We start from the raw sequence: 26,602 nt of genomic DNA, 5'->3' as shown, positions 1-26,602 counted from the left end.
TCGTGACTGAACTGAGTAAGAGACGATTTAAGTTCACAACTTTGCCATGCGCAAAGTGAATTGTCAAACGTTGTGAACGTTTTTCTCTAAACACCGAGTTGATTTACGGGTGCCACGATATCTCGAGATGGGATGGACCAAATTGGCTGAAATTTTGGGTGAAGACTCCCAAGACATATCCCGTGTGCATGACGAAGCCCGATTTTGAAATCACGATTTAAAAAAAAATACAAAAATCAAAAACTGACGATTTTTTATATGAAAAACATAAAAATATTTTTATCTTTTTTTAAAATTAAGTTTTTGAAAATCGGCCTTCGTCATGCACACAGGACCAGTTTAACGAGTCTTCACCAAAATTTTGAGCCGATTTGGTCAAAGCAGTGTTGAGATATCGTGGCACCCGTTTTTTGAAACTGCTAACTTAAAATAGCTATATCTCGGCAATGGTACATCCAAATGTCTTCATATTTATTTTGTTAATAGATGAAAATGTACATTTTAATGCCCTGCAAAAAGATTTAAAAAAAAGTTTAAGTGTGTGCTCATACCAACTTCTGACATTTTTGCCGATTTACATGTATGTAACCCCTTAAAGCAGTGATGTTCCATCACTCACTCAGAAACTTTTTTGAAAGAAACCTCCTTTCTTTTCTCTTTTGCACGAAACATTGGTAAAACAATGTTTTTAAACGAATTAATAAATAATCAATAAATTGCACAGAAGAATAATACATTTTAAATTATCATATTATTTTTTGTGAATTATTAATCGCCGAATATGTAACCCATTAGAATTGGAAATTTACTTGATTGAATGTCAAGCTCATATTGACACTCACCAATGGCCTGATAGCTGAATTAGCATATTTGCATGTCTATGAAAATTTCTTGTTTTCAAATAAATCACAATCACTTTTAAACACATGTTAATTTTTTGCTGAGTAAACAAAGAGTCGATTTTAAAAAAATATCTCTAAAATTTGCAAACTGAAAATATCATAAATGTTAAAAACATCGAATATTTAGTAAAAATCATTTCCATAAGTTTTTGGCTATTAAAAAAGCATTCTATTTTTTTTGAAAATATTAATGGCCTTTATTTGTTTACTTAGTTTCAGCTAGTTTGCACATTTAAAAACATTTGAATTTATTGATTTTTATTTGAGCTATTGGTATTTTTCAAAACTGAGCAGATCTTTATTTTTTAAATAGCAACAGAGCAATTCTCTGAGATTTCGGTCATTCGATTTTTTTTGTATTTTTTAATCCAGCTGAAACTTTTTTGGTGCCTTCGGTATGCCCAAAGAAGCCATTTTGCATCATTAGTTTGTCCATATAATTTTCCATACAAATTTGGTAGCTGTCCATACGAAAATGATATGTGAAAATTCAAAAATCTGTATCTTTTGAAGGAATTTTTTGATCGATTTGGTGTCTTCAGCAAAGTTGTAGGTATGGATATGGACTACACTGAAAAAAAATGATACACGGTAAAAAAAATTTGGTGATTTTTTTATTTAACTTTTTGTCACTAAAACTTGATTTGCAAAAAAACACTATTTTTAATTTTTTTTTATTTTTTGATATGTTTTAGAGGACATAAAATGCCAACTTTTCAGAAATTTCCAGAATGGGCAAAAAATCTTTGACCGAGTTATGATTTTTTGAATCAATACAGATTTTTTCAAAAAATCGAAATATTGGTCGCAAAAATTTTTCAACTTCATTTTTCGATGTTAAATTGAATTTGCAATCAAAAAGTACTTTAGTGAATTTTTGATAAAGGGCACCGTTTTCAAGTTATAACCATTTTCAGGTAACTTTTTTGAAAATAGCCGCAGTTTTTCATTTTTTAAAAATAGTGCCCATGTTTGCCCACCTTTGAAAAAAATATTTTTGAAGAGCTGAGAAAATTCTTTATATTTTGCTTCTTCGGACTTTGTTGATACGACTCTTAGTTGCTGAGATTTTGCCATGCAAAGGTTAAAAAACAGGAAAATTGATGTTTTCTAAGTCTCACCCAAACAACTCACCATTTTCTAATGTCGATATTTCAGCAACTAATGGTCCGATTTACAATGTTAAAATATGAAACATTCGTAAAATTTTCCGATCTTTTCGAAAAAAATATTTTCAAAAATTTTAAATCAAGACTAACATTTTAAATGGGCGTAATATTGAATGTTTGGCCCTTTTGAAATGTTAGTCTTGATTTTAAATTTTTGAAAATATTTTTTTCGAAAAGATCGGAAAATTTCACGAATGTTTCATGTTTTAACATTGTAAATCGGACCATTAGTTGCTGAAATATCGACATTAGAAAATGGTGAGTTGTTTGGGTGAGACTTAGAAAACATCAATTTTCCTGTTTTTTAACCTTTGCATGGCAATATCTCAGCAACTAAGAGTCGTATCAACAAAGTCCGAAGAAGCAAAATATAAAGAATTTTCTCAGCTTTTCAAAAATATTTTTTTCAAAGGTGGGCAAACATGGGCACTATTTTTAAAAAATGAAAAACTGCGACTATTTTCAAAAAAGTTACCTGAAAATGGTTATAACTTGAAAACGGTGCACTTTATCAAAAATTCACTAAAGTACTTTTTGATTGCAAATTCGATTTTACATCGAAAAATGAAGATTAAAAATTTTTGCGACCAATATTTCGATTTTTTGAAAAAATCTGTATTGATTCAAAAAATCATAACTCGGTCAAAGATTTTTTGCCCATTCTGGAAATTTCTGAAAAGTTGGCATTTTATGTCCTCTAAAACATATCAAAAAATAAAAAAAATTAAAAATAGTGTTTTTTTGCAAATCAAGTTTTAGTGACAAAAAGTTAAATAAAAAAATCACCAAATTTTTTTTACCGTGTATCATTTTTTTTCAGTGTAGTCCATATCCATACCTACAACTTTGCTGAAAACACCAAATCGATCAAAAAATTCCTTCAAAAGATACAGATTTTCGAATTTTCACATATCATTTTTGTATGGACAGCTGCCAAATTTGTATGGAAAATTATATGGACAAACTAATGATGCAAAATGGCTTCTTTGGGCATACCGAAGGCACCAAAAAAGTTTCAGCCTGATTAAAAAATACAAAAATTAAAATTAAAGAAAAAAGACCGATTTCGTAGAGAACTGCTCAACAGTCTTATTTCTATAAGTTTTAACTTTGTGTTTTATATGAGTAATTATTGAAAGAAAATATCAAAGAGATTTGTTTATAATGTTGTATTTTTTTTTTAAATTTGGGTCGATCATGAAAAAAAATCATTTTAAATATGTTTTTGTAAGAGCTTTCAGTTTTTTTTCTGAGAACTTGTATCGTACCTGTGAAGTTTTGATGAATAATGAATGGAATTATAACTAACAGCACTTAAAAAATGATTCTTTTGCAAACTTGAGTAGTTTATACGTTTTGTATGCTTTTGAAAACTAAATTATGATATTATTGCATTGATATGAGGCTCTTTAAATTCAGCTTAAGGGCGAATGGAGCAAAAAAGGTTGAGAACCACTGTGTTAGATACACATTTTCAAAAAGTTTTAATTGAAAAAAATGATTTTTTTTTCATTGTATTTTTTCTGAGTGTTTAATGCCTGTCAATGAACTATTTAAAAACAAATGCTCACAGTAATGATATATGAATTTTAGATTTTGTGTGAAAAATGGTTACTTTATCTTTGAAACGTTACGTAACATAACATTATTAAACAAAAAAATATTGTATTACTGTACAAAAATTTTATCACTTTTACAAAATCGCAATTTATAAGCTTTTATTGATTGTTGATCTTATTCTCTTAATTTTGTATTATTTGTTATTAGCTTTGCTTTGGTTTTTACTTTAAAACATGGAATTTTGATAAGGTTTTTGTAGGCATTATAACTTTGAAATATGATTCATTTTCTTTATTTTTTGCAAAGGGATCAAAAATAAACATTAAAATTTTACAAACATCATTTGGATATATTCATATAACTGTGTATCTGAAAATGATGACAAACTGTGAAAAATATTTGCATTTGTGACTTAAAAATTGATAATTATTTGCTAAGGCATAAAGAAGTATAAAATAATAATTGAAAAAAAAAAATCAGAAATTTTTGCATATGAACTTTTCAAAAGAAGGAAAATATAATGCTGTGATCCAGCTTGTTCACGAAAACTTTACACAAAAGCCAATATCCAATAAATAAGACCCAATTTGTGGTGGAGTTTCTTTCAAATAACTTCATCAAACATCAGCAGCTGTCGGTAGCTGCAAAGAAAAGCTATCAATACGGAATCGTTGAAACACCCGTTGCTGTGCTGTGCTGAAATCTTGAAGAAAATGTTTCTTCCCTCTAAACAAAGCTGCCAACAGATTTACTCACCTCGGTATGTTGTTCAATCAGCTCAATATGTCTTCAGCTCGGATCGGGCACGGTTCCTCGAAAATGCCAGTGTTTGAATTTTTCGTTCAACAGTCTTCAGACGCAAAAGCATGGTCCCACTGGGGGTACGCCGCTGAACAGAAATGAAGAAATCTCCGTTGAGGAAAATTGATCTTCCGCCCCGGTGCACCTGCCAATCGGAAGATTGGCCCACATATGCCTTCCACGTTATTTGGGGACTTATTTCCGATCCGAGAAGACCGGAATGAACTTTAAGCCAAGGCTCGTGACTGGGTGGAGCCGGAATTTTGCGGTGACGGTCAATGCCGGCTCAATTTTGCAAGCATCATTTAATGTTCTGAATGGCGCACGAATTGGGCGGATTTTGGTCCCATTCGAATTGTTTATCTTATTGTGCGGGTGGACCTGTTTGATGTGGAGTTTAATGGGATTTTGTCGGATTGACGAGGGAAGTTGAATAAATCGGTTGGAAATTGTGTCTTGCTGAAAGTTTTCAAGTTGCCATAGACATATTTTAAGATTTTTTTAAATTTTATGTTGTTGTTGTGCTTAGCTTGAACTTAACATAACTTTCCGAAAAAAAACTTATATGGATTATGAATTCAACTAAAAAGAATCATCAATTAATGTACGCACCATTAATTAAGTGAAAACCCGCATGTGAACAACCCACGTCAACCCGAATCAACCCCTCTCCCTGCTGATCTGCATGAAAAACCCAGCCAACCACCCAAGTAATACCTCAATCATCCTAATTTGTACCCAGAGCAGACACGCTGATCCGGCCAGTCAGCCGCGACAACATCATCGCTGCTGTCCCTCGATGATGGGACAAATTGTCTGATCCAAGCGTGTGAACCATGTAATACCACATGGAGCAATCATCATCGGCTGGCTAGCTGGCTGGTTAGTGAGTGTCCTGCCTGGTACTTAGCAGCACAGTGAAAGCGAAACCACCCACTCTCCGTCGGATCTCGTCGAGCCATGCCTCGTTAAACATGTGCGGGCGTCGGCGTCGCCAGTTCGCTGAAGCCTGACTGAGTGTCCGAAAAAGCTGCCCTCTTCACAGTCTCGTCTCGGCGTCTGGAGGGTCCTTTTTGCAGGCAAACTCATTCTAATGGGTGTGTGTGTGTGGCTAGTGAAGTTGGAGTTGTCCGAAACCATGACTGTGACGACCAGCACATGGTCGGGACATTGGCGATGGGTGATGATGGTGATGGATGGGCTCGACACCGATATGGCTAAACAACAGCAACAACAGTTGAACAACAACATGATGAAGCACGTGTGGCGTTCTTCTATTTGTTGTTGTTCATACGATTCAACACTATGAATGATCTCGTCTGGCGCAGTGGTCTTCAATATATTGCAATATTATTTCAAATTGAAAATTAACCACTGCAGTGATTTATGCCTCCATCAAAAAAATCAATTGCGAAAGCATCCTTATTTAGTTGTTCTCTACGATTTCGCTAATCTCGTTTTCTTTATATTTTTTAATTTGGATGAAACTTTGTCCATGCATTCCCTATGAGCAAATCTCCCCCAATCCCGGAAATGGCACTAATGTTACATTATTTTACATTCAAAATCGGACCATCAGTTGCTGAGATATCGGCATTAGAATTTGGAGGGTTGTTTGTGTGTGACTTTCCTTTTTTTAGTCGCTGTATCTTAGCAACCAGAGGTCCAATCTTTTAGGCAATTTAATAGAAAATTTTCTGAAATTTAAAAAAAAACAGGACTTTGACTTTAAATGGCTATATTTTGAAAACAGTGCACCAATCAAAAAATTGTAAAGTACTTTTCAATTGAAAATTTGATTTTACATAAAAATAAGGTCAAAAATTTAACAAAAAATCATAACTATTTGGCAATATTTTGGTTTATACTTCTGAATGGCTTAAAAGATGCGGGATTTGTCCCCTTAACAATATAAAAGAAGTTAAAAAAATAAGTGTGGATTTTTGGAAACAGAACTTGTTGAAATAAAGTTCATTTTTTTCTGAATAGTCCTCATCAATACCTAAAACTTTGCCGAAGACATCAAATCAATTAAAAAATTCGTATCATTTTTGTATGAACAGCTGCCAAAATTGTGCTTCTTTGGTGATAGGGAAGGCCCCCACAAAGTTTGATCGAAATCGGCCAATTTTGTTGGCAATTGCTCCTATGTCAAAAGAAGCATTCAATTTACCATGCAAGTGTCCATACAATTACAAAAAAATGGTTATGTATTTAAATGCATGAAATTCTGTATTTCGAAAAGCTTTCATTAAACTTTTTATCACTGAGAATTAAATAAAAAAAATGAATGTTTTTTATGCTTTAGGGAAGTAAAAGCCCTTGTCTGAGCCCAAAGTGTGTGATGATGTACAATTTGGTTGAGGAGAAATTTTTGAAATAAAATCGAAAACTTGGACAATATATTATTAAAAATCATTGTTAAAACCAAAAAAAAAGTTGCAATCGAAAAGTTTTCAAGTTATAGCCAAGTTATAGCTTCTTTTAGGTTTTAAACCAGATTTTGCACCATTATTGATGGTCCCTTATTATGTATTTTTATAATTCAAATTTTAGTAACAACTTTGCCGAAGACACCAAATTTTTTTCAAGTTTATTCTATGTAAAATTTTCCATTCTTTTATAAATTTTAAAGTGTTTTTTAAACCTATATCATATACCTATACCTTTACAACAGCCTAAGATAAATTAAAAAATAAACCTATTTATCCAATGTTCATGATTAGGCCGGACCCAATGTCACTCCTGATGACGGTATTTAAATTTTGATTTTTTAATTAAAATACATCACAAGATTTTTGACAAGTAATTTGGTAGCAGCTGCAAAAAAAAACTAAAAAGCATGCAGAGCTGATTTAGTTTTATATCCCATTTGAGAAGATATTCTTCAGTACAATCATGGTTTACGAAATGTAGATAACCAAATGCAAATTTTCAGCGAATTGATGGTTTTGTTACATGGATAACAAAATATGAATCCTAAAGATTAAAACACGTGAACATTGGTTTCTTTATGAGTTTTATTTTCAATTCATATTAAAACAATGACAAAGTTACAAAAAATGTTAGCAATAGATTTTTGCCTAAACATTTCTTAAAAACTCAGATTTTCATTTTTGTTGAAACTAAAGTGTATGGTTAGATGCGTTTTGGAATTTTTTTTTTGCATAATATGGTTTTTTCATATGCAAACTTATTCTAAAGTAACACAGTTTTGCATATAATTAAATATGTTGAGTGCCATCCCTAGTAACATTTTAGGTTCTAAGTAAGTCATAAAAGCCTATTTATGCCGTATAATGGTTTTCAGAACCAGGATAAAACCTGTAGCATATGCCTCGAAATTTCAATTTATGCCGTGAAAATTCACTATCCCTATCCAAGATATTTAGATCCAGTAGGTTTTGGGAATAAAAACTAGTAAAATTAAAGTGATTTACCATGATTGTTTCATTTGTTTGCAATCACAAGATATTTATTTTATGATTTTAAGAAATGCTTCAATGTTTTTTAATGCCAATGTATTTTTGAAGTTGAATGATCATGTTTTATTATAACAACAATTCTTTTAATATATTTATTGTCTATTAAAGACCCCTGCCATGGTTGAACTAAACCCAGCCCGAAGTGTTTCCGTATTCATGATAAAACAGAAGGTCTCAATACCGGACGATGGGCAGGGCCTAGCCAACATATATCTCTTCCTGGGTAGCCCTTTCTTCCCGACTGACTCGCCAGCAAAAATCACAACGCCAGAAGAAAATGTAAACAGCCCCTCGTTACACTTCTTCTCCGAGAGAGCGAAGAAATCACAGAAATGAATGCGATGGACGCTCGAGGAATTTCCTCTCTTGGCCAAATAAAAGCAAAGACATACAACAACAAAAAACATCTCAAACATATATCTCCTTGAGGCGTCGCTTTGGGGGGGACCTCCTTCGAGTTCCGCACTGTCCGTAACCTTGGCCAGGAAATCATCGATCCAAATTCCATTTTCCGAAAGCATTAACTAGCGCGGAGCAGATTTGTTCGGCGAGAGGAAGTAGGAAGCTTTCGGCGCGCGCCAAACCGGAAGTTTGTGTGTGTGTGTGTGACTCACGATAATGGACAAAAAGCGCGAAATCGTACGGTACCAGCTGGCTGAAGGCCATCAGAAAGATAGTGGATTCCGGGTTCTGGCAGCAGCAGCAGCAGCAGTGCTCTCTAGACAGTGGTGGTTGGTAAACATGTCAGACCCCTTGGAAAGGTTGACCAAACAACAAAAACTATCAATCATAGCCTGATGCGTGTGGCGTATTGTCGTACGGTTTTTTGCAGGGTAACCTTTTGTGGATTGTTTGTCGCACGTCCACTTTTGTTATCTCACCCACAGAGTGTTGGAAAGTTGTGTGTTAGCAGCTTTCTGTTGCTTTACTTTAGTTGGATTGTAATGTATTGTGTAGTGCAGATTTCTACTAGTTTTTTTTCTTTTGTGAACTAGTTGTGATATATGACAAACAATTTCTATGAACCGGGAAATTTATATTTTTTGATTTTGCTGAAACATTGACGAGTATATATTTTTTTGTTAATAAAAATCTCCGTACAATGAAAAACATAAAATAGTTTACATGGATTTCTATTGACATAAACATTTTTTTTCATATGGCAGAAACAATTTTCAAATTTTTAATAACAAAAAATGAAATTATTGTAAAATTTCTCAATCAAACATTTGAAATGGACTCTGTTAGATTAAAAGTTAATAAACAAGAAAAGTCATAGCAGCACCACACAGTTACTCTGTGGCAGCACCCTCATGCCATGTGACGAAAGGATAAACAAGAATCGATCAAAGTATTCATGGAAATGTAATTACCGGCTCTGGGCAGTAAACAACAAAACAGACAATTCCGTGTCCAAATCAATGCCCGAAAGTGCACACCAAATTGCAGACGTCCTCATCGTCGGTGCCGGCCTGTCTGGGCTGTGTGCGGCCAAACGCATCCGGGACAAGCACCCGTCGGTCGGAATCAAGGTGCTGGACAGATGCTCCGCTGCCGGGGGCAATTTGTCCGGCTTCAAATCACGCTGGATCACCGAGAATCATTTCCACGCCGTTGAGCTTTGCCGGGAGTTGGGGGTGGCGTTGGAACGGCGGAACGGTGCGGTGGGAGTTGCTGGTGGTAGACGGAGGGATGTAACGCCCTTTGGGGGGCTCGTCTGGGGTCCGTTGGCCAGTCTCGAGTGCACCCGGTTGATGGCGGAAATTGACTCTCTCTGCTCCGGTCGGTTTATCGCCGAGTACCCGATGAATATGGATGAATTTCTGGAGGCAAAGTTGCTCTTTGAGACGTCGAAGGAGTTTTTTCGATTTTTGATCAAAATCAGCTGTGGATACAACCCAGTGGAGCTGACCGTGACGGATTGGTTAAAGTTTTGTCAATCAATGGCGTCGTCCATGTCTTGTCTGTACGAGATGCTGACGATGTCCGAAGACCACTTGGTCCCGGCTGGAGGTGGAGAATGGGCCGGGCTGGTGGAGAAACTCGTTGAAGCAATCGGACCGGACGATGTAATACTTTCGTGTGAAGTCACTCATGTGCAATATACGGACGAGGATTTCGTGATGGTCCACGATGGCAGTGGCGGCCACTGGCTAGCCCGTACCGTCATTTGTGCAATTTCGTGTAATGATTTGTTTCAGATCCAGTTTGTACCGTCTCGTCCGATGATTTTGCTGCTCAACGTACCGGACTCGAGTGAGGCAAACATCACACATGTGACCGAATTCAGGGCGCAATTTCGGTCATCCGAGTGGAGGGACCAAGGCTACTCCGGGAATCTATTTCTTCCATCCCGGAGAATAATTTGTTTCGAGAGCACCGAAAGGTACGGCCTGGTCGGATCATTTTTCCACGTGGAAAATTTGAGTGTTATCGATGCTCGACAGACCATCCTTGGAATCCTGGCCAGCACGCTAAACAGTCCCACCCTCATGGATCCACTTTCATTCAACTCAAATTGCAACCCAATACCGTTCTTCGTCGAAGCTCCATTCAACTTTCACCGGCGAATAATTCTTTCCTCCTCAAACGCAAGCTGCTGGTACCGAGGATTCATCAATGGCTCCGTCCAAGCAGGTACAGATACAAAGTCCACTCTTGAATCTCTCGCCCCTTAAATCTCAACCCCCTCCGAAAATCGCCAGGAATCAAGGCGGCCATCCTGGCCCTGCTGGAGGTCCGACCGCAGACCATCAACCTGAAGGACGTCACCGACATGCAGTGCGTGCTGTTCAAGTACTTTCGGCCGCAGTCCCCGCTCGAACGGCTCTGGGCGATGGTCAACCTGGCCAGCGTGCGGCAGCTTGTGGCCATCGTTAGCACAATTGTGGCCACGTTCAGGATGGTGCGTGGGATGGTGAGGAGTTTGTTCGAGTGGAAGCTTCAAGTGGAATAAAGCTGAAGGTTTTAACTAGAATGTTGATGTTTTGGAGAATCTAGAAGACACGGATTTGTTTTTTTTTTAATTTGACCGCCTAATAATTTCCACGTTTTGCTACATTAAGATTTGTTTTAAACAAAAAGAGAAAAAAAGGAAAAAGAAACTACACTGAAATTAAAAACGGACAAAATTTTTATATTCTAGGAATTTCGCCTCTTTTCCTAGTTTTGTAATCGGGTTTTCTGGATTACTAAATAAGGAAAAGTGGTAAAATTCCTATAAATTTCTTACTTTTTTTTTTTCACTGTATGTTGTGTTTTATTATTTAATTGTATAACTTTATCAGGACTGTGGAGTCAGAGTTGGATCCGGAGTCGGAGGAAAAAAAATGGAACAATTTTCGAATCTACATTAACCCAGCAGGCTCATTTTTTCATCTAGAACAAAAATTTTCATTTTAAATTTCGTGTTTGTTCTAACTTTGCAGGGTTATTTTTTAGAGTGTAACAATGTTCTACAAAGTTGTAGAACAGACAATTCGATGCCTCTGTGCTCTTTTATGCTAACTAGATAGGAAAACCAGCAAGCTTAGAACAAGAGAGCACAAAGGCATCGAATTACAACAAAAATATGTATAATCATAAGGGGTTCACTACAGCATCACAAGTTATTACGATTTTACAAAAAAAAAGTTTGTTTTTACTTTTTTCTTTTTTTTATGATCATTTTTTCAAAGCCTTTACATTTCAAAGAAATTGAAAATTTGACAATATACCTCTCCCATACTGAACAAATTTGAAACAGATTAAATTTTTTGTTGAAGTTGTGAAACTGAAACTTTTCAAGGACTTTTTCTATGTGACTTAGTAGGCCATTTTAGATTATCAGTTTATCCATTCAAATGTTCATACAATTTTTGAGCTGTCCATGTTCATACAAAAATGCTCTCAAAATATAAAAAAAAACAGTTTCTTGAGAACTGGTTTTCTGATGATCTTGGCGTCTCTGGGCAAGTGATTGGTATTGATGAGAAGAATTTAGGAAAAAATTCCAAACGCTAAAATAAATTTGGGCTTTTTTTCATTTTTTTTTCACGTAAAAAATTGAATTGTTCAAATTAATTATTCTTGTAAATGTTGAAGATAACCAAAACAGTCTTTTTTTTAGCCTTAACATGATCAAAATTCAATATGGCCATTTCTCATTTTTGTTTTTGCTTTATTTTGGAAGGAAACTTCAATTAAAAATCGAAAAGAACATTAAATTTTTTGATGAAGCGCTCAAAAGAACAAGTTGTTAAATCCATACACTTTTTAAAACTACCTTGAACTTTCACTCACTTCCGTTTCAAAGTGCTTCCGCCGGGGTTCGTCATCATTAGCACCAAATGAAAGTGAAAACTTGTCCCTACTGGCCACATCATGCTCGTCCTGATAAAGTCGCCAACGAGTTGAGTAGATGGCACCCATAATTATTCCAATTAATTATCGAACTTCCGCCTGGTTGCTTACGAGGCTGCTCCTCATTTGCCACAACTTATGTGATTCACATCGGCCACCATCAGAACCGCCAACGATGATGGGGAAGCAATTATCGCTAAGGACTTTGATGATGGACGCAAAGTTAACCAACGGTTGATATTGGCTTCGTAAAAATGCTAAATGCCTCCACCGTAAGTGATCGATCAACGGGGTATTGCACAAACTGTCTTGCAACTCTATTATTAGTTTGTTCTCAAGATTCGAACGCGGTTGTGCATACTTTAGCTGGCTTATTGGCCAGAGTGACTTCTCACTTTGCTGGAGCCAAACACAATTGAGCAAAGCTAATATTAGCACTGTGTGTGTGATATCGATTATGTTAGCGGGAAAGGTCCACGTGTTCGTGTGGGTATGTTCATATGTGACACGTGGGCCACTTGGCAGAGTGAGAGAGTGTCGAGTTTCCCTTTTTCCATATGAAACAATGCATGCTAGTTTGTAGCCAGAATGGTGCCTGGGAAACTCTTTGACTGCTATCGTTCGATCAATTGAAAGCTATAGCTACGTTTACAGTTTCCTGTAATTCACGCAAATTGGGTTTCCCCTTCCTAAGTACATCCATATTTTCAGTTGTGTAATCCAAACAAAATCAATAACGCGTAATTCAAATTTAATTACACCGAAAAGCACTGAATCCTTTTGTTTTGTCAAATTGGCAAATTTGAAATTTGATTGGAGTGCCAATTGAGTCATGCCAATCTATTGTTCCATTTGATAACACTAATTTGGGCCCAATCAAAAGAGGCTCAAAACCGGCTGCTCCATCAGAACTCGACAGCTGCTGCACTTGATTTATTGAATCTTCAAAAATAATGAAATTGGCTTCAATTTTTCGGTCGCATACAGTTTGTTGCAAACGTTCTAAGAGAAAACCAATATAGGGAAGCAAATTGGCGTTGGATTTTTGCTCTACCTACACGTGTTGCATGCCAAATTGTGATGCCAGATTCTTGTTGATGGTTTGTCTGGGTTTAGGCGCTATTTTTATTTATTTGTAATATTGTTGTTCCGTTTTGTTATGATGATATTTATATTGAAAGATTCTCCAAAAAAATAACCCATTGAATTTTGTTTGGCTTGTAAAATTGCTTTAATCATTGTGGGTCCCTTTTCAAAAAGACATTTAGTATATTTGTTTTGTTCTGAAGAATTTTGTTGTCTTAAGTCAATTGAGTGGTTCTCTACGATCGCAATTCGACCTTTCTTTGTATTTTTTTATTTGAACAAAACTTTGTCCATGTTATTCCTATGTCCAAAGAAATCATTTTGCATCGTAAGTTTTGTTTGATTTTTCATCACTCGTCGTATTTATCTAACTCGGTGAACCTTGTTAGATAAATGTACGACTCGTGCTGAATGAATCCTCTTTTTGCAACTTGTTGCATAAACTACTATTTTGGGAACCTTTTGGGTAACAAATAACTTTTAAATGAAATACTTTGAGTTTAGCAATGGTTTAAGCTCGAATTTGTATCCGGTCAATCTGTTGCTGTATTTTTATGACAAATTATACATAGAAAAGATTTTTATTTGGTCGTATTGAGGTTTCCAGCTTGGATGTTGGGGTTATTTCAAAGAAAGCTAGAAATCTGGTAAAATCGGGTTGGATACTTTTGATTTAAGGTCAAATTTGTAATTTAAAGTCTCTTGAGGCACATTCATAAGAAATTTGATGGATATAAACATTAACCCATCGATTTCTATCGACTTTTCTGAAGAAAAATCCTATAAAATCTTCAAAAAAAAAAAAAAAGTTGCTCTAGACCCACCGACAAAATATTTTGCCGGACCCCGCAAAATGTCGGGAAAGATCCCTTCTTTCATGGTGGCAAATATCAGACTTGCCGAATTTTTTATCTTGTTTGTTCTAGAAAACTCACCGTGATATTGTCTTATAATTCAAATAATTCTACAGCAAGCTTTTAAGGAAATCCCAATATTCAAACTTTACTTTATGTTGCATAAAATTCCACAACAAAAACAATAATAATAACCACAGCTGGACGCAATTTTTGGCTACAAAATTACCCTCCATCCAAATTCACAGCAAGTGGTTTTGCATTATTTTCCCCTCTCGCAAACGAACCAGAAAACTGCCCCCTTGGCCAACCGGAGCGTGTCTTGATCGGATTGATTTGAGGGACGCAAAAATTCCACAACCAGAAAAAAGCTCAGCACAGAGCCCGGAAATCCCGTATAATATATTTTAAAATTAATTCTCAAACAGTGACCAGCCACGTGGCTGAAAATTTCAATAATTAAATTACCACTACACAGAGAGAGAGATTGCTGCTGCTGTTTTTGAGTGCTTTTTCAAGTTGTTGCTGCTGTCGGTGCTGAGGAGTGATAGTTGACCGTTGTTGTTGGCACACAGAGTGGCAGCTGGCCGCCTTTTCGGGGGGAGGTTGGCCGGTCACATGGCTTTTTCATGGTGCCGTAGGCAATTGATTTTTGGTTTTTTATTCGGTCCGTTGAGGATTATGCATGCAAACAAGGATAAAAAAAAAATGAAACGATTTCCATCCACCAGACCAGACACCTGCAGCACCAGGTGGAAACATCGTCAACAGTTGAATGAGCGCGCAATAGTTGTGTTTGATTTGTATGATATTTGTTGATTCCGATTTTATATTATACTTGTTTTCAATTTCATTCACAGGGTTGTGTGGCAATTTTGAGCGTCACGTGGATTTTATGTTTGACCTGTTTCGGGTTGCTGGTGCTGCCAAAAGGTAAGTGGAATTAAAGTTTATCTTAAAGTAGCTTAAATCGATTTTCCAATTCGGACTAAGATGTCACACGAGAAATTTCCAACCTTTAATTGAGCTCACTTTCACCGTCATGTCGTCATGCAGCGGATTCAATTTCAAGATTTACGACCCATAACTTTACGAATCGCCGGCATAAAACAAACTTACGACCTTTTGCGCGACTTGGTGGACCGCACTCGCAGCCGAGAGTCCTTTGGCTTATGAATAATGTACTGCTCTCTTTAAAGCCATCCTAAATATATGAATATCCTCTTCCTGGTGTGGCGAACGCAAAAGCTCCCGTCGTTCCGCACCCTCAAGAGCTACCATAATCCCGGCAACAATGTATGTTTACTTCCAAACGTTATTCGAGTGCTGGCCAGTTTGAAAGGGGAGGGTGGCAAAATGTGGCGAAATTTTACCCACATTCGTCAGTTGGGGCGGCACAGGATTTGGTTAGGCACAATAGAGTCCACCAAGTGGCCAATTCGTTTTGGCGGAGGCCGTAACTTGGGTTGTTCTGTGAGGACTTGTGGGGTTTCCTTTTTGTAAAGAGATTTTACGGCAAATTTATTTGATTTGGACAAAAGTATGAATGAGCAAGATATCCACTCATGCAGAAAGTCATAAAATAATGAGACTTTTTTTATGCTTTGTGAGAGCAGAAACTCTGGTTCATGTTTTTCCTTATTTCTTGCATGTTTTGACTGTACTGTTCGTTGAACGTATTTTTTTACAGAAAATTACTTTTAATTCACTTAAACCACCAATATTTTTAATAGAAGGTTAACGCTGTAATCACAGCAATTTGTTAACCAAATGCTATTAAATCCGGGTACCGTAAACCGGTGTGATGTGATAGGATTTCAATATGTTTTTCAAATATCATTTAACCTTAAGCCTTTTCTCAAGATTAATATTTTTAAAACAGAGCAATTCTCTACGAAATCGGTTTTTTTTTTAATTTATATTTTTGTATTTTTAATCCCGCTGAAACTTTTATGGTGCTTTCGGTATGCCCAAAGATTTTGCATTTTGCAACATTAGTTTGTCCATTTAATTTTCCTTACAAATTTGGCAGCTGTCCATACAAAAATGATGTATGAAAATTCAAAAATCTGTATCTTTTGTAGGAATTTTCAGATCGATTTGGTGTCTTCGGCAAAGTTGTTGGTATGGATATGGACTACACGGAAAAAGAAAAATGATGCACGGTAAAATTTTTTTTGGTGATTTTCGATGTTTTCGAAAACAATATTTCAATTATATTTTTAAATCAATACTAACATTTCAAAAGGGCGTAATACTTGATTTTTTTTAAAGTATAGTTTTCGATCGGCAAATTTCACGAATTTTTCATATTTTAACTTTGAAAATTGGACCATTAGTTGCTGAGATATCGACATTAGAAAATTGTGAGTTGTTTGGGTGAGGCTTGGAAAAAAATCAATTTTCCTGTTTTAAAACTTTGCATGGCAATATCTCAGCAACTAAGGGTCGTATCAACATAGTTCAAAAAAGCAAAATATAGAGAATTTTCTCAGCTTTTCAAATTTCAAGATTTTCAAAAAAAAATTAGATTTTCAAAAAAAGTTACCTACAAATTGTTTTAACTTGAAAACGGTGCACTTTATCAAAATTTCACTACAGAACTTTTTGATTGCAAATTCGATTATTCATCAAAAAATCAAGTTGAAAATTTTTTGCGACCACTATTCCGATTTAACAAAAAATGTCAGTATTGATTAAAAAATCAATTTATAGTGACAAAAAGGGAAATAAAAAAATCACCAAAATTTTGTTTGCCGTGTATAATTTTTTTAAGTGTAGGGTAGAGTTAGAGTAGTCATCAATGAGACACGGGGAACAATGATAAAATGGCTCTCACAAGTAGTAGTTTCAACCAATCAGGCTCATATTTTGGGAAAGGTGTGTCTACATAATAGTGGCTTTGATTTTGGACGTTCCGTTGGAAAGTTGTTTGATTCTGGGGTGTGAAAGTAAATTATGGACAAAAATTACTTTTTCGCTCGCAGGTTGCCATAAACACCAAAACTAACATTGTTTTAGATTTTTTTCGACTATTCATAGGGAATAAGTTGGGCTGCAATGTCCTTTCATTAGGTTTGACCAAAATCAAGAATATACCCAGAATCCAGGGCTGTCTCATTATTCCCCACTCCTTTCAGCCCATGGTAACAATGAGACACTTTGTTTTTTCTTAAATAAAATTATCAAATCTATGTAATTCTTTCAAAACAAATCGAAAGTGATTTTTGGCATATTTATTGAATTTTAACTCCAATTAACGTAATATCGATTTCATATTTTGGTCAATGTTAGAACACATTAAAAGAAACTAAATGTAACAAAAAGCACATTAAAACATGCTGATAAAAAAAAAATACAAAAAATCGTTGAATGTTCAAAACCAAAAGTGTCTCATTGATGACTTCCCTACCCTAGTCCTTATTCATACCTACAACTTTGCCGAAGGCCGATCAAAAAATTCCTTCAAAGATACAGATTTTTTGAATTTTCATACATCATTTTTGTATGGATAGCTGCCAAGGAATGGAAAATTATATGGACAAACTAATGATGCAAAATTGCTTCTTCGGACATACCGAAAGCACCAAAAAAGTTTCAGCCGGATAAAATAATACAAAAATAAAAATTAAAAAAAAGACTAATTTCGCTGAGAATTGCTCTTTAGCAAAAAAATATCTTTTCTCATTTTGGCCGCAATCTTGGAATTTAAATTCTTAATCACTTTAGAGCATTTATGTGGTCCAGATCACAAAATTAAGTAGTTAATATATTTGCCGAAAACTGTGGAAGTTTTTAGCTTCGGTGTCTTCAGAAGAGTTGTTCAAATGGGATTAGGATGATATTGAAAATCTAACTTTCTAGGAATATTTTTGGGATTTTTTTCTTTTCTAAAAAGTTTTTGGGTTGTTGGCAAGCTACTTTGTTGAAAACACATTTTTTTTTTCTCGTAATCTACGCTTTCTACGACCAATTTACGAAGACTTGATTATCTGAAATGATTTTTCCGAGGATTTCAGAAGATTGAACCTGGACTCCATTGAAAGAATCATATGAGACCGCTTCACATTTTTTTTTCAAATCATTGAAAGAAATATCTTTTTTTTTAATTTTAACATCACGAAAACATATTACATTTATCATAGTTAATTTCTTTCGTTTTTTATATGAGTTGATTACAGCAAGTTGTTTCTAAGCGGCAAAAATGATTCATACAAGATGATTACCGTTAGTTTCAAATTAAAAAATTTTGGTAGATTCGACATGGGAACCGAAAAAAATCAACGGCCAAATGTATGCAACAGCGCTCGTTTTGGTAGTCAAAAAACCCCATTGGAGGTAAAATGAGAAATTTACCGTTATTTAAAACATATGAAATGCACTGTACACTTTCTAAATTTAGAAATAATTTAATATAAACTAATATAGAAGTGCTAGGCTTAAAAAAAAGGTGTTTTTGCGCCATGAGTTTATTGGTAAATATCCAATATATTTTTCATCCCAAACCCAAGCACATGCTCCAACTCCAACGAAAAACAAAAAAAAAACTATCACACTGTGAAAAGTTACACCACCACCGGAGGACTGTTCCAACTTCCGCACTCGCAACGACTTTTAAATTGAGTTATAAATTCTTGCCCAACTTAGTTCATACAATTCAATTTCGGATGCCCCCTACCGGCCCGATTCTCTCGTCATAACTATATATTTCACCCTTCTCCCCCAGGATACTACTTCAACAAATCCGGTCTGCTGGCGTGCGAGCCGTTCTACAGCAAATCGTCCTACCGGATACTGTCCAGTTGCGCGCTGTACTTCCCGACGACCATGGTCCTGATGTATTGCTATGGGTCAAGTTTTCACGCCAATCGATACAGACTGGCGACGCCAGCCGGGGCCGGTGCCACGGCCAGTTCGATGGCAATCGCAGCGGTAGGGGCCTCAACGGCGACGGCGACGACCACCACCGAAATCGGCGGCAATTTGTCCTGCGCGGGGACACCGACGGGCATCTCCGTCGCGACGCCCTCCTCGATGTCCTTCTCGGAAAAGGTACGTTAATGGTGCTAATTTTGTCATACGTTGTCTCCGCTGATCCTCCGGTAGCAACTCTGGAACTATTTTTGTGTGTTTTTATTTGGTTTAAAAAAAATCCTTGAAATACAAAAAAAAAAACCTTTTTGTTCAACTTTCTCATTTTTGAGATAAAGGTCAAAATGCTTTACAACTCATACAAATGATATAAAATTGTTGTCGGTACACGGTGAAAAAAGAGTTCCAGGAATCGTGAACAAGCGTTTATGAAATTGGGAACCACGAACAAAGTGTTAATTTTCCATGGTATCTTCTTTTTTCTCCGTGAATACAATAAATTTCAAAATATTTTAAAACAACAGTCCAAAAAATTATAAAAAAAATTTAATTACAATTGCTCCATTGCTTCAAAAAACAACCAAAAAAATTTTGAGTTTCACAATTTTGTCTAAAGTCTTGAATCTAAATCAAGACACTCAGTTGCCAGTTTAAACTGTACAAATACCATCAAGATGTACTCTGCCGCTCTAATCGTGTCCGTCCCATATGTAAAAAGAGAGTGCTGAGATAACGCTGTGAGAAGCCCAAAAAAAGTTTCACCATTTTTCTCATTCTAAACCAACATTTTCTATATAATTTTTTATACAGTTATTTTGATATCAGTCTAAAAAACACCACTATCATAAATTTGATTTAAAAAATTAACAATTTGATGGTAAATTTGTGAAATTTTCAACAAGGGACCAACTTAACTTTATTTGTCCATAAATAAAGGCAGGTCAGTCATGGTATCAAGGTAGGCTAGAACATTTACACCAGAGATTCATCCTGATTCAACTGTCATTTCCAGGTTTGTTTTGGAGGTTTGTTTGTTTTCCAAGTAATTAATGGTCACCAAATGATACAAATTTGTTTATTTCAGATTTTTATAGGATTCCAAGATACAAAAATATGACCAGCAACGACACCAGAAATTTAAGAAATACAGAGGCAAATGACATATTGATGCAAATCTCAACTGCTTAACCGTAGGAATTAATTTCAAAAAAATCCGCTTTTCGGAGGTGGAATCTTTTCCAGAACCAGGATCAAGCCTATTAATTCAAAACAATATAGAACTAATTGTATGGTGTAGACATTAGCCATAACGGTATGCATTTAATTTTTTCTATTCGTAGTTTTTCCTTAAAGAAGAAAAAAAAAGCAAAAAAGGTTTGGATTATTTCGTTTTAAATATTCAAATATTTCTTCAGAAATGAACAGATAATGATATTTTTATGCTTTACGTATTCATAAAGCCATTCTCTGTAAAATTTAAACAATTCTGCATCCACTCAAACGATTTGCGAGACATTTCTATATGAGAAACTGACCTGCCTATATTTTGTATATGGGACAGCACGAAAGTCATATTTATTTTGGAATTTTTAGAACAAACATTACTTGTTCATTCAATAGGCTAAAATAACATGTAAAAACAAGACTTTTGTGAAGTTTATCTCATTTTTGACAAAAATACATATGGGACGGACTAGATTGGAGCGGCAATACTATAAATATTTTATTTTAAAAGAATGCATGCAAAATATGCATGTTTGCATCGAATTCCACAAACTCCTTTTAGCTTTGGAATCACTCAAATTTTGGGCTAAAATTTTTGTAAACGGCATTTCTTAGGTCCTAAACCAGCTGTTAACAGCAAAACAATCGGTCATTTGTGTAACAAATTGGATTGGATTTAAAGAATTCACAATTATTAATTTCTTCCTTTCTTTCCTGAATCTTAGGAAGCTTATGGAAGGTTTTTTTAGCATTCGTTTTTATATAATATTAAATTGCTTGTTGCATTAATAATAATCTTTAAATATATTCGAAATGAAAATTGATGCAAAAAAAAATCATCCAAAACAAGATGATGTGTGTGGATTTTGAAGCGCTGGAGAATTCGAAGAATTTTTGTTACCAGAAACTCTCATTCTAGTGAAATCCGAAAAACCTCATGGAGCTGTGTAATTTTTCCGTTGGATGAGGCCTCAGCTGTGCTTGAACATAAATACCACCTAAATACGTGTACGAGTACGTCTAGAATGCCCTCGACCAGACAGCGCTAAAGCCCACGTGAGCCGATTCCACAACATCCCAAACATGCTGGAAAACAATCGATTTGTTGTTTATCCAGCACGGTCGGACAAGCACTGCTACTAAACCGCGGTGGGTGTTAATTGCAATGTAATTCGGATTGTCGTTTCAATTATTGCGCTATAATGGCGCAAATCTAGACAACAAGCAAAGCGAGCGGAACGTTTGAAACGGACTAATAGTTTTGTACTTTGTAGCTTCAGCTTCGAATCAAAGTGCAATTTTGCATTGTTTCTCGATTGCTGGATTGTACCCCCTAAGAGGATCCCGTTAATGACGGCTTGGTAGCGCCGTCGGATATGAAATGGGTTAGAAATGGATTTTGCACGCTCGCACAGCTCACACAGCTCAGCTGAAATCGAATCGATTTACAATCGCGGCTTCAATTAGTAAAGGATTCGATAAATTTAGATCGTGGTTCGCCACAATGAGCAAGGAATCAGACGAGTGGAATTGGAATTGGTTTACGAGTTGGAGGCACAATTATATGATCGATGGTAGACGTGTGTGGAAATGGTTATAATTAATCGATGAAGGCTGGCAGGTGCTTGTGTGCCTATTGTATGTGTGAATGGTGAACCATCTTTCAATAATGGCTGTTGGTATTGATTTCTATCACATATAATTAATGTTTTGTCCAATATTAAGCTGCCAACTCCTGGTTGTAGATAATCCTTGATAATATGTGTTTAATGTCCAAAACTAAATTAATAATTCCAAATATTTATAAATACTTTTTCTATGATCACAATACAGCCCTAGCGACTCTGTTGTTATTTCAAAAGACGCGTATTTTTATGCTCTAAATATTTCCCGAAGACACCAAAATTGCCAAAAATAATACAATAAAGATACGCAATAAAAACACATTTTTGATGGGCCACACTACTGCTTTAATATAAAATGCTGTAGAATGATCAGATTAAGAGATAGAGATTTGGTGTCTTCGAAAAAGTTGTTTGAAATGGCTAGTACTACAATACTGCCGAAGAAAGTATACTTCTATCTCATCTAGAAGCGAAGATAGTTTTCGAAAATATTAAAAATTTTTGGACCACCCTAATAGCGTTGTGACCAAAAAATGTAGAATTTTATTCTTAACAAATGCTTCTTAGACACCGAAGCTCATAAATGCATCCCTGAAGCGGAAATAAATTATTCCTGCTAAATTTGCGTTTCCGACCACTGTGCATTCTTTGAGAAAACAGATCATATTCAATGTTGACGTGCAAAATGTCTTTCCCTTTTCAACTAAATATCATTATGATATGAGATAATTCGTTTAATTTTTCACCATAAAATATTTCCAATCTACCTAGTTAGTTACGGTTTTAACGAAAACCTTTTTGTATTTTTTTTTTCTTTTGATGATTCACAGCAATCCTATGTTTGAAAAAAATCACCCATTTTGAAAAAAAACCTTCTACTCTCTGGTTTTCTAAAAAAAATTCAATACACTTAGATTTAGGAGCTTATCTATCAAAGCCTAATAAACAAAAACAAACAAATGATTAACTCTCATCTAAGCTCTATTTTGGGGCCATTCGTATTTGGAGGGTTCTTCGAGCAAGAGAGAATAACGAGGAATGGAGAGTATGCAGCTTGAAGGAACTGGAGTATCTATCAAAATCAAATCAAAATCAAATCAAATTATTCGCTCTACAGCATTGCCTTGGCGTTCTCGATTACCAGATTCCAACTCGAAACTAGGTGTCCGAAGGCTTGATTGTTGAGGCAATTACAAACCTCTTTTTACACCTTAGCTTCCATCCACTCCGGGATTCGAACTGACGATCTTTGGATTGTTAGTCCAACTGCTTACCAGCGACTCCACCGAGACAGGCCCCAGGGAGACGACTCCTGCACCTGGACTGAGCTAACGACCTAAACTTTTTAGGTTAGTCCGGGGCCGACGGAAGGCGTGATCAGACGAATCTCGTCTCGAAAAATGCCACCGGGACCTTCTGGGCTCAAAACCCAGGCCGACTGGGTGAGAGGCAACCACGCTTACCCCTACACCACGGGTCCCGAAGTTTTACATAATTAATAAATATCACAAATTAATATCATGTTAGTAACACGAGTGTTTTTTCAACGTTATGGTTGATTTTGTCTGTTTTTTTTTTTAATTGAATCAGGTCTTTTGAATATTTTTCAAAGTTTACAATAAATCAGTGTCAAAAAATATATTTTTCAAAACATTTTTTTTTGAAATTTGACATATACTTTCTTGTGTTGATAATCATTTTTAAGTATGATTGAAGCAGTTTAAAAATATATTGATCTTGTGTTATGTTTTAATGTACCGCAAATACCGCAAAAACTTTTTTTTATTTCGAAAAAAATGTTTTTGGCAAGACTTTTTTTAAACTAATTATTGCAAAAAACTGTTCTTGTTATGAAAGATTTGAATAACCTTATTCAATCACACTAAATGTTATATTTTAATCTTCAGCAAGGTTACTAAAATGTAATCTCAGTTTAAACATTCAATTGAAACTTTTCATGATTCATATAACCATTGTAACGCAAATCTTGACAAAGCTATGAACGTCACTCGAAACCATTCTGCGAACAATCTAACTGCCATTTCCAGACGCCTCCAGCACGCAATTATCCAATCTACAGGTTAACATCTTCACCTTCGCGGCACCTCCACCGTAATGACCGCAATAAATCAACTCAGCGACGTTGAACCCACCCCCTCGCAAGAGCAAACAAATTATGACTGTAAACCATATTTTGCCCATCCCCACGCGATATTCTGCGCCCATCCTGTTTGCGTTGGCCATTATTCCGCGGGGCAATATCTTCTAATTCAATAGAGGCACCACCGACGGCGTCGTGAAATTGGAGGACAATTTCGCACGGGGAGCATGCAGATCACGTTCCGTACCCCAAAGTGGCCCACGCGCTTCGTGGACAATAACAAGGCAATATTCGATGGTGAAAACATTCGACACCCACCAACACCACCCACAAACTTGCGCTCCTTTGTCATCCCCCCCAAAAAAGCGTGCTAAATTGTAAATTTATTCATGTAAGAAATCATCGTTTTTCCACGATTGCAGGGTTGACCTGGCCAGCACACCTAAGCTTGCCATGCCAAGTCGGAAGCTTGGAGGAAACTTCCAAATGACCTCTTTTCAACGCGCTATCACTATCGAACCACGTTTTCCGGACGGTTCCACGGATCTTTTGCTAAGGCACATCTTTATGGCCGTACTTCCGCCGCTGTACCTCCATTCGTTGTTAACGGGGGGAAATTCGAGGGGTTTTGTTCGTTCCTGCGTACGCGGTGCTTTGAATTGAAGCTCTTTTCAGGCACTTTTTCATTCCGAACGGTCTAGCTTTGAAGGTCCGGAATTTGGCACCGGAGACTGACGGCACCAGCTCAGTGGGTGGCCTCTGCAATTTCTAATAATCGACTTTTGATTGCCAGAATGTCACTGGGAATATTTCCGGGGAAGACAGTGCTTTGCTGGCTAAAAAGGTCTGGTTTGGGAGCGATTACTCTCACAAAACGAGTAAGAGTACGCACATGAAGGTACAGTAGAGCTTCGAAGTCGCCTTTATTTTAGGCTAGCATGATAAGTTCTGTTAAGATCGAGTATGGGTCATTCTCGGCCAACTCACACGAAATCGGAAAAAGTTGCTATGACTCCTCTTCGATTCGTGAAATTTGTCCTTAGAGCAAAGATGAGGCTGTACGACTCCTTAATTTTTAAACAAAAAAAATACACGTTTTCCGGTAAATTGTAGCTAAAAATGGTTAAGAGATAAAAATTGTGTATAAAAACGACTTTTACATATAATAAGACGCCCATTCAATGGCGTGCTCTCAAATTAAAAAAAGAACTTAATTTTGCCATTAATGGAAAATTTAATGTTTATTTGGAATCAAGAGTTACTCAAATGGTTTTTTTTATTCAAAACTCAAGTTGATTTAAAAATTTCGTATTTTTCAAAAGTAAAACAAAGTTCTACAAAGTTCAGAGAATGAAGTTTTTGTACTTGCCAAAATCATATTTTGAAAATAATGTATTGTTAAAAACAGTTCAAATAAAAAATAAAAATTTTAGATAAAGAAGTGTAGTGTAATCATTCAGGTTTAAAGAGCAGTCTTGTCGAAAAAGACAAACAGTATTTTTCATGCAAATTTATAATTTTACTAAATCACGGGGATTTCTATTTCGTAAAAATATAAAAATAAGCTAATGTTTTTCATTTTTTTTTTTTTTCAAAAAACATGCATCGATTTTATGGAAACAAAAGTCTAATCAACTGAAATCTGTATCTTTTGCAGAAATATTTTGATGGATTTGGTATTTTCGGTAAAATGAGGACTACCATAAACCGGGGTGACTTTGATAGGATTTCAATTTGTTTTTAGAATATTTTCCAACTGGAAAGGTTTTTCTCAAGATTATTATTTTTAAAACATGTACTGGGGTAGGCTACACAAAGTCCATGCACTATTTCGGAAAAAAACGTTTTTTCAATAATGCTTAGAAAAATAGTTACGTTAAAAATTCTTAGTTTGAATTCCGGGGTGACTTTGATAGTCATAGTTTTTCTTGTTAAAATCATATTTAAAAAGTTCAAACTTTATTTGTACGTTAAATGTACCATCACTAAAGTAGCGGATGTAGATTTTAAGAAAAAAATCAATGTCTATATTAAGTTAACTAAGTGTATAAGCTTTTAAGCAAAATACATATAAATTTTAGGTAAAATTGTTAAAAAGTTTGAATTTTACCTGAAATTTGTTAAAACTAGTTTTGTTTATAAAATTATCGATTTATATTGCATTTTATACTGAATTCGAAACACGAATCACAAGTTGTCACATTTTACATGAAATTTGTTCAACTGAAATAGCCTATAAATTTAGAGAGATTTTATAATTGTTTTTCAAAAACACATATTATTTATTTTTTACAAACTTTTTTAATCATCTCCTAGTGGAAAATTGTCCAAAGAATCCGAAAATTCATTCCGTTTTCCGATTAAAAATCATGTTCATTGAGAAAATCATGACACTTTGAGAAGTTTTAAATAATGACTTTCATCAACAGTTTCTTAACTATAGTTAACTAACTTGAATTTATGAAAAGTTCTTCTTGAGGAACTTCTCTACCACGTTCAGTATGTTTCTAAACCATTCCTTACGTATTTCAATTGTACTCTTCATTTTGCGGAAAAATCGCAAACCTATCAAAGTCACCCCG

At 35.5% G+C, this 26,602-nt stretch overlaps 2 protein-coding genes across 2 annotated transcripts in view; both read left to right on the top strand.

The window, feature by feature from the left end:
• Nucleotides 1–26,602, top strand: part of LOC120425838 (trace amine-associated receptor 1) — a 79,463-nt gene that overhangs the window by 39,977 nt on the left and 12,884 nt on the right. The window contains exons 4-5 of the mRNA XM_039590459.2: nt 15,059–15,131; nt 18,925–19,250. Coding sequence (XP_039446393.1) covers nt 15,059–15,131; nt 18,925–19,250 — 399 coding nt within the window. The remainder of the gene's footprint in view (nt 1–15,058; nt 15,132–18,924; nt 19,251–26,602) is intronic.
• Nucleotides 9,245–10,921, top strand: LOC120425840 (amine oxidase [flavin-containing] A). Its single transcript, XM_039590460.2, has 2 exons — nt 9,245–10,554; nt 10,623–10,921. Exons 1-2 carry the CDS (start codon nt 9,339–9,341, stop codon nt 10,871–10,873), a joined length of 1,467 nt encoding a protein of 488 aa, XP_039446394.1. The 5' UTR covers nt 9,245–9,338; the 3' UTR covers nt 10,874–10,921.

Source organism: Culex pipiens, chromosome 2 (genome assembly GCF_016801865.2).
Source record: "Culex pipiens pallens isolate TS chromosome 2, TS_CPP_V2, whole genome shotgun sequence".
NCBI lineage: Eukaryota > Metazoa > Arthropoda > Insecta > Diptera > Culicidae > Culex > Culex pipiens.
This window is presented reverse-complemented; position numbering and strand designations above follow the sequence as displayed.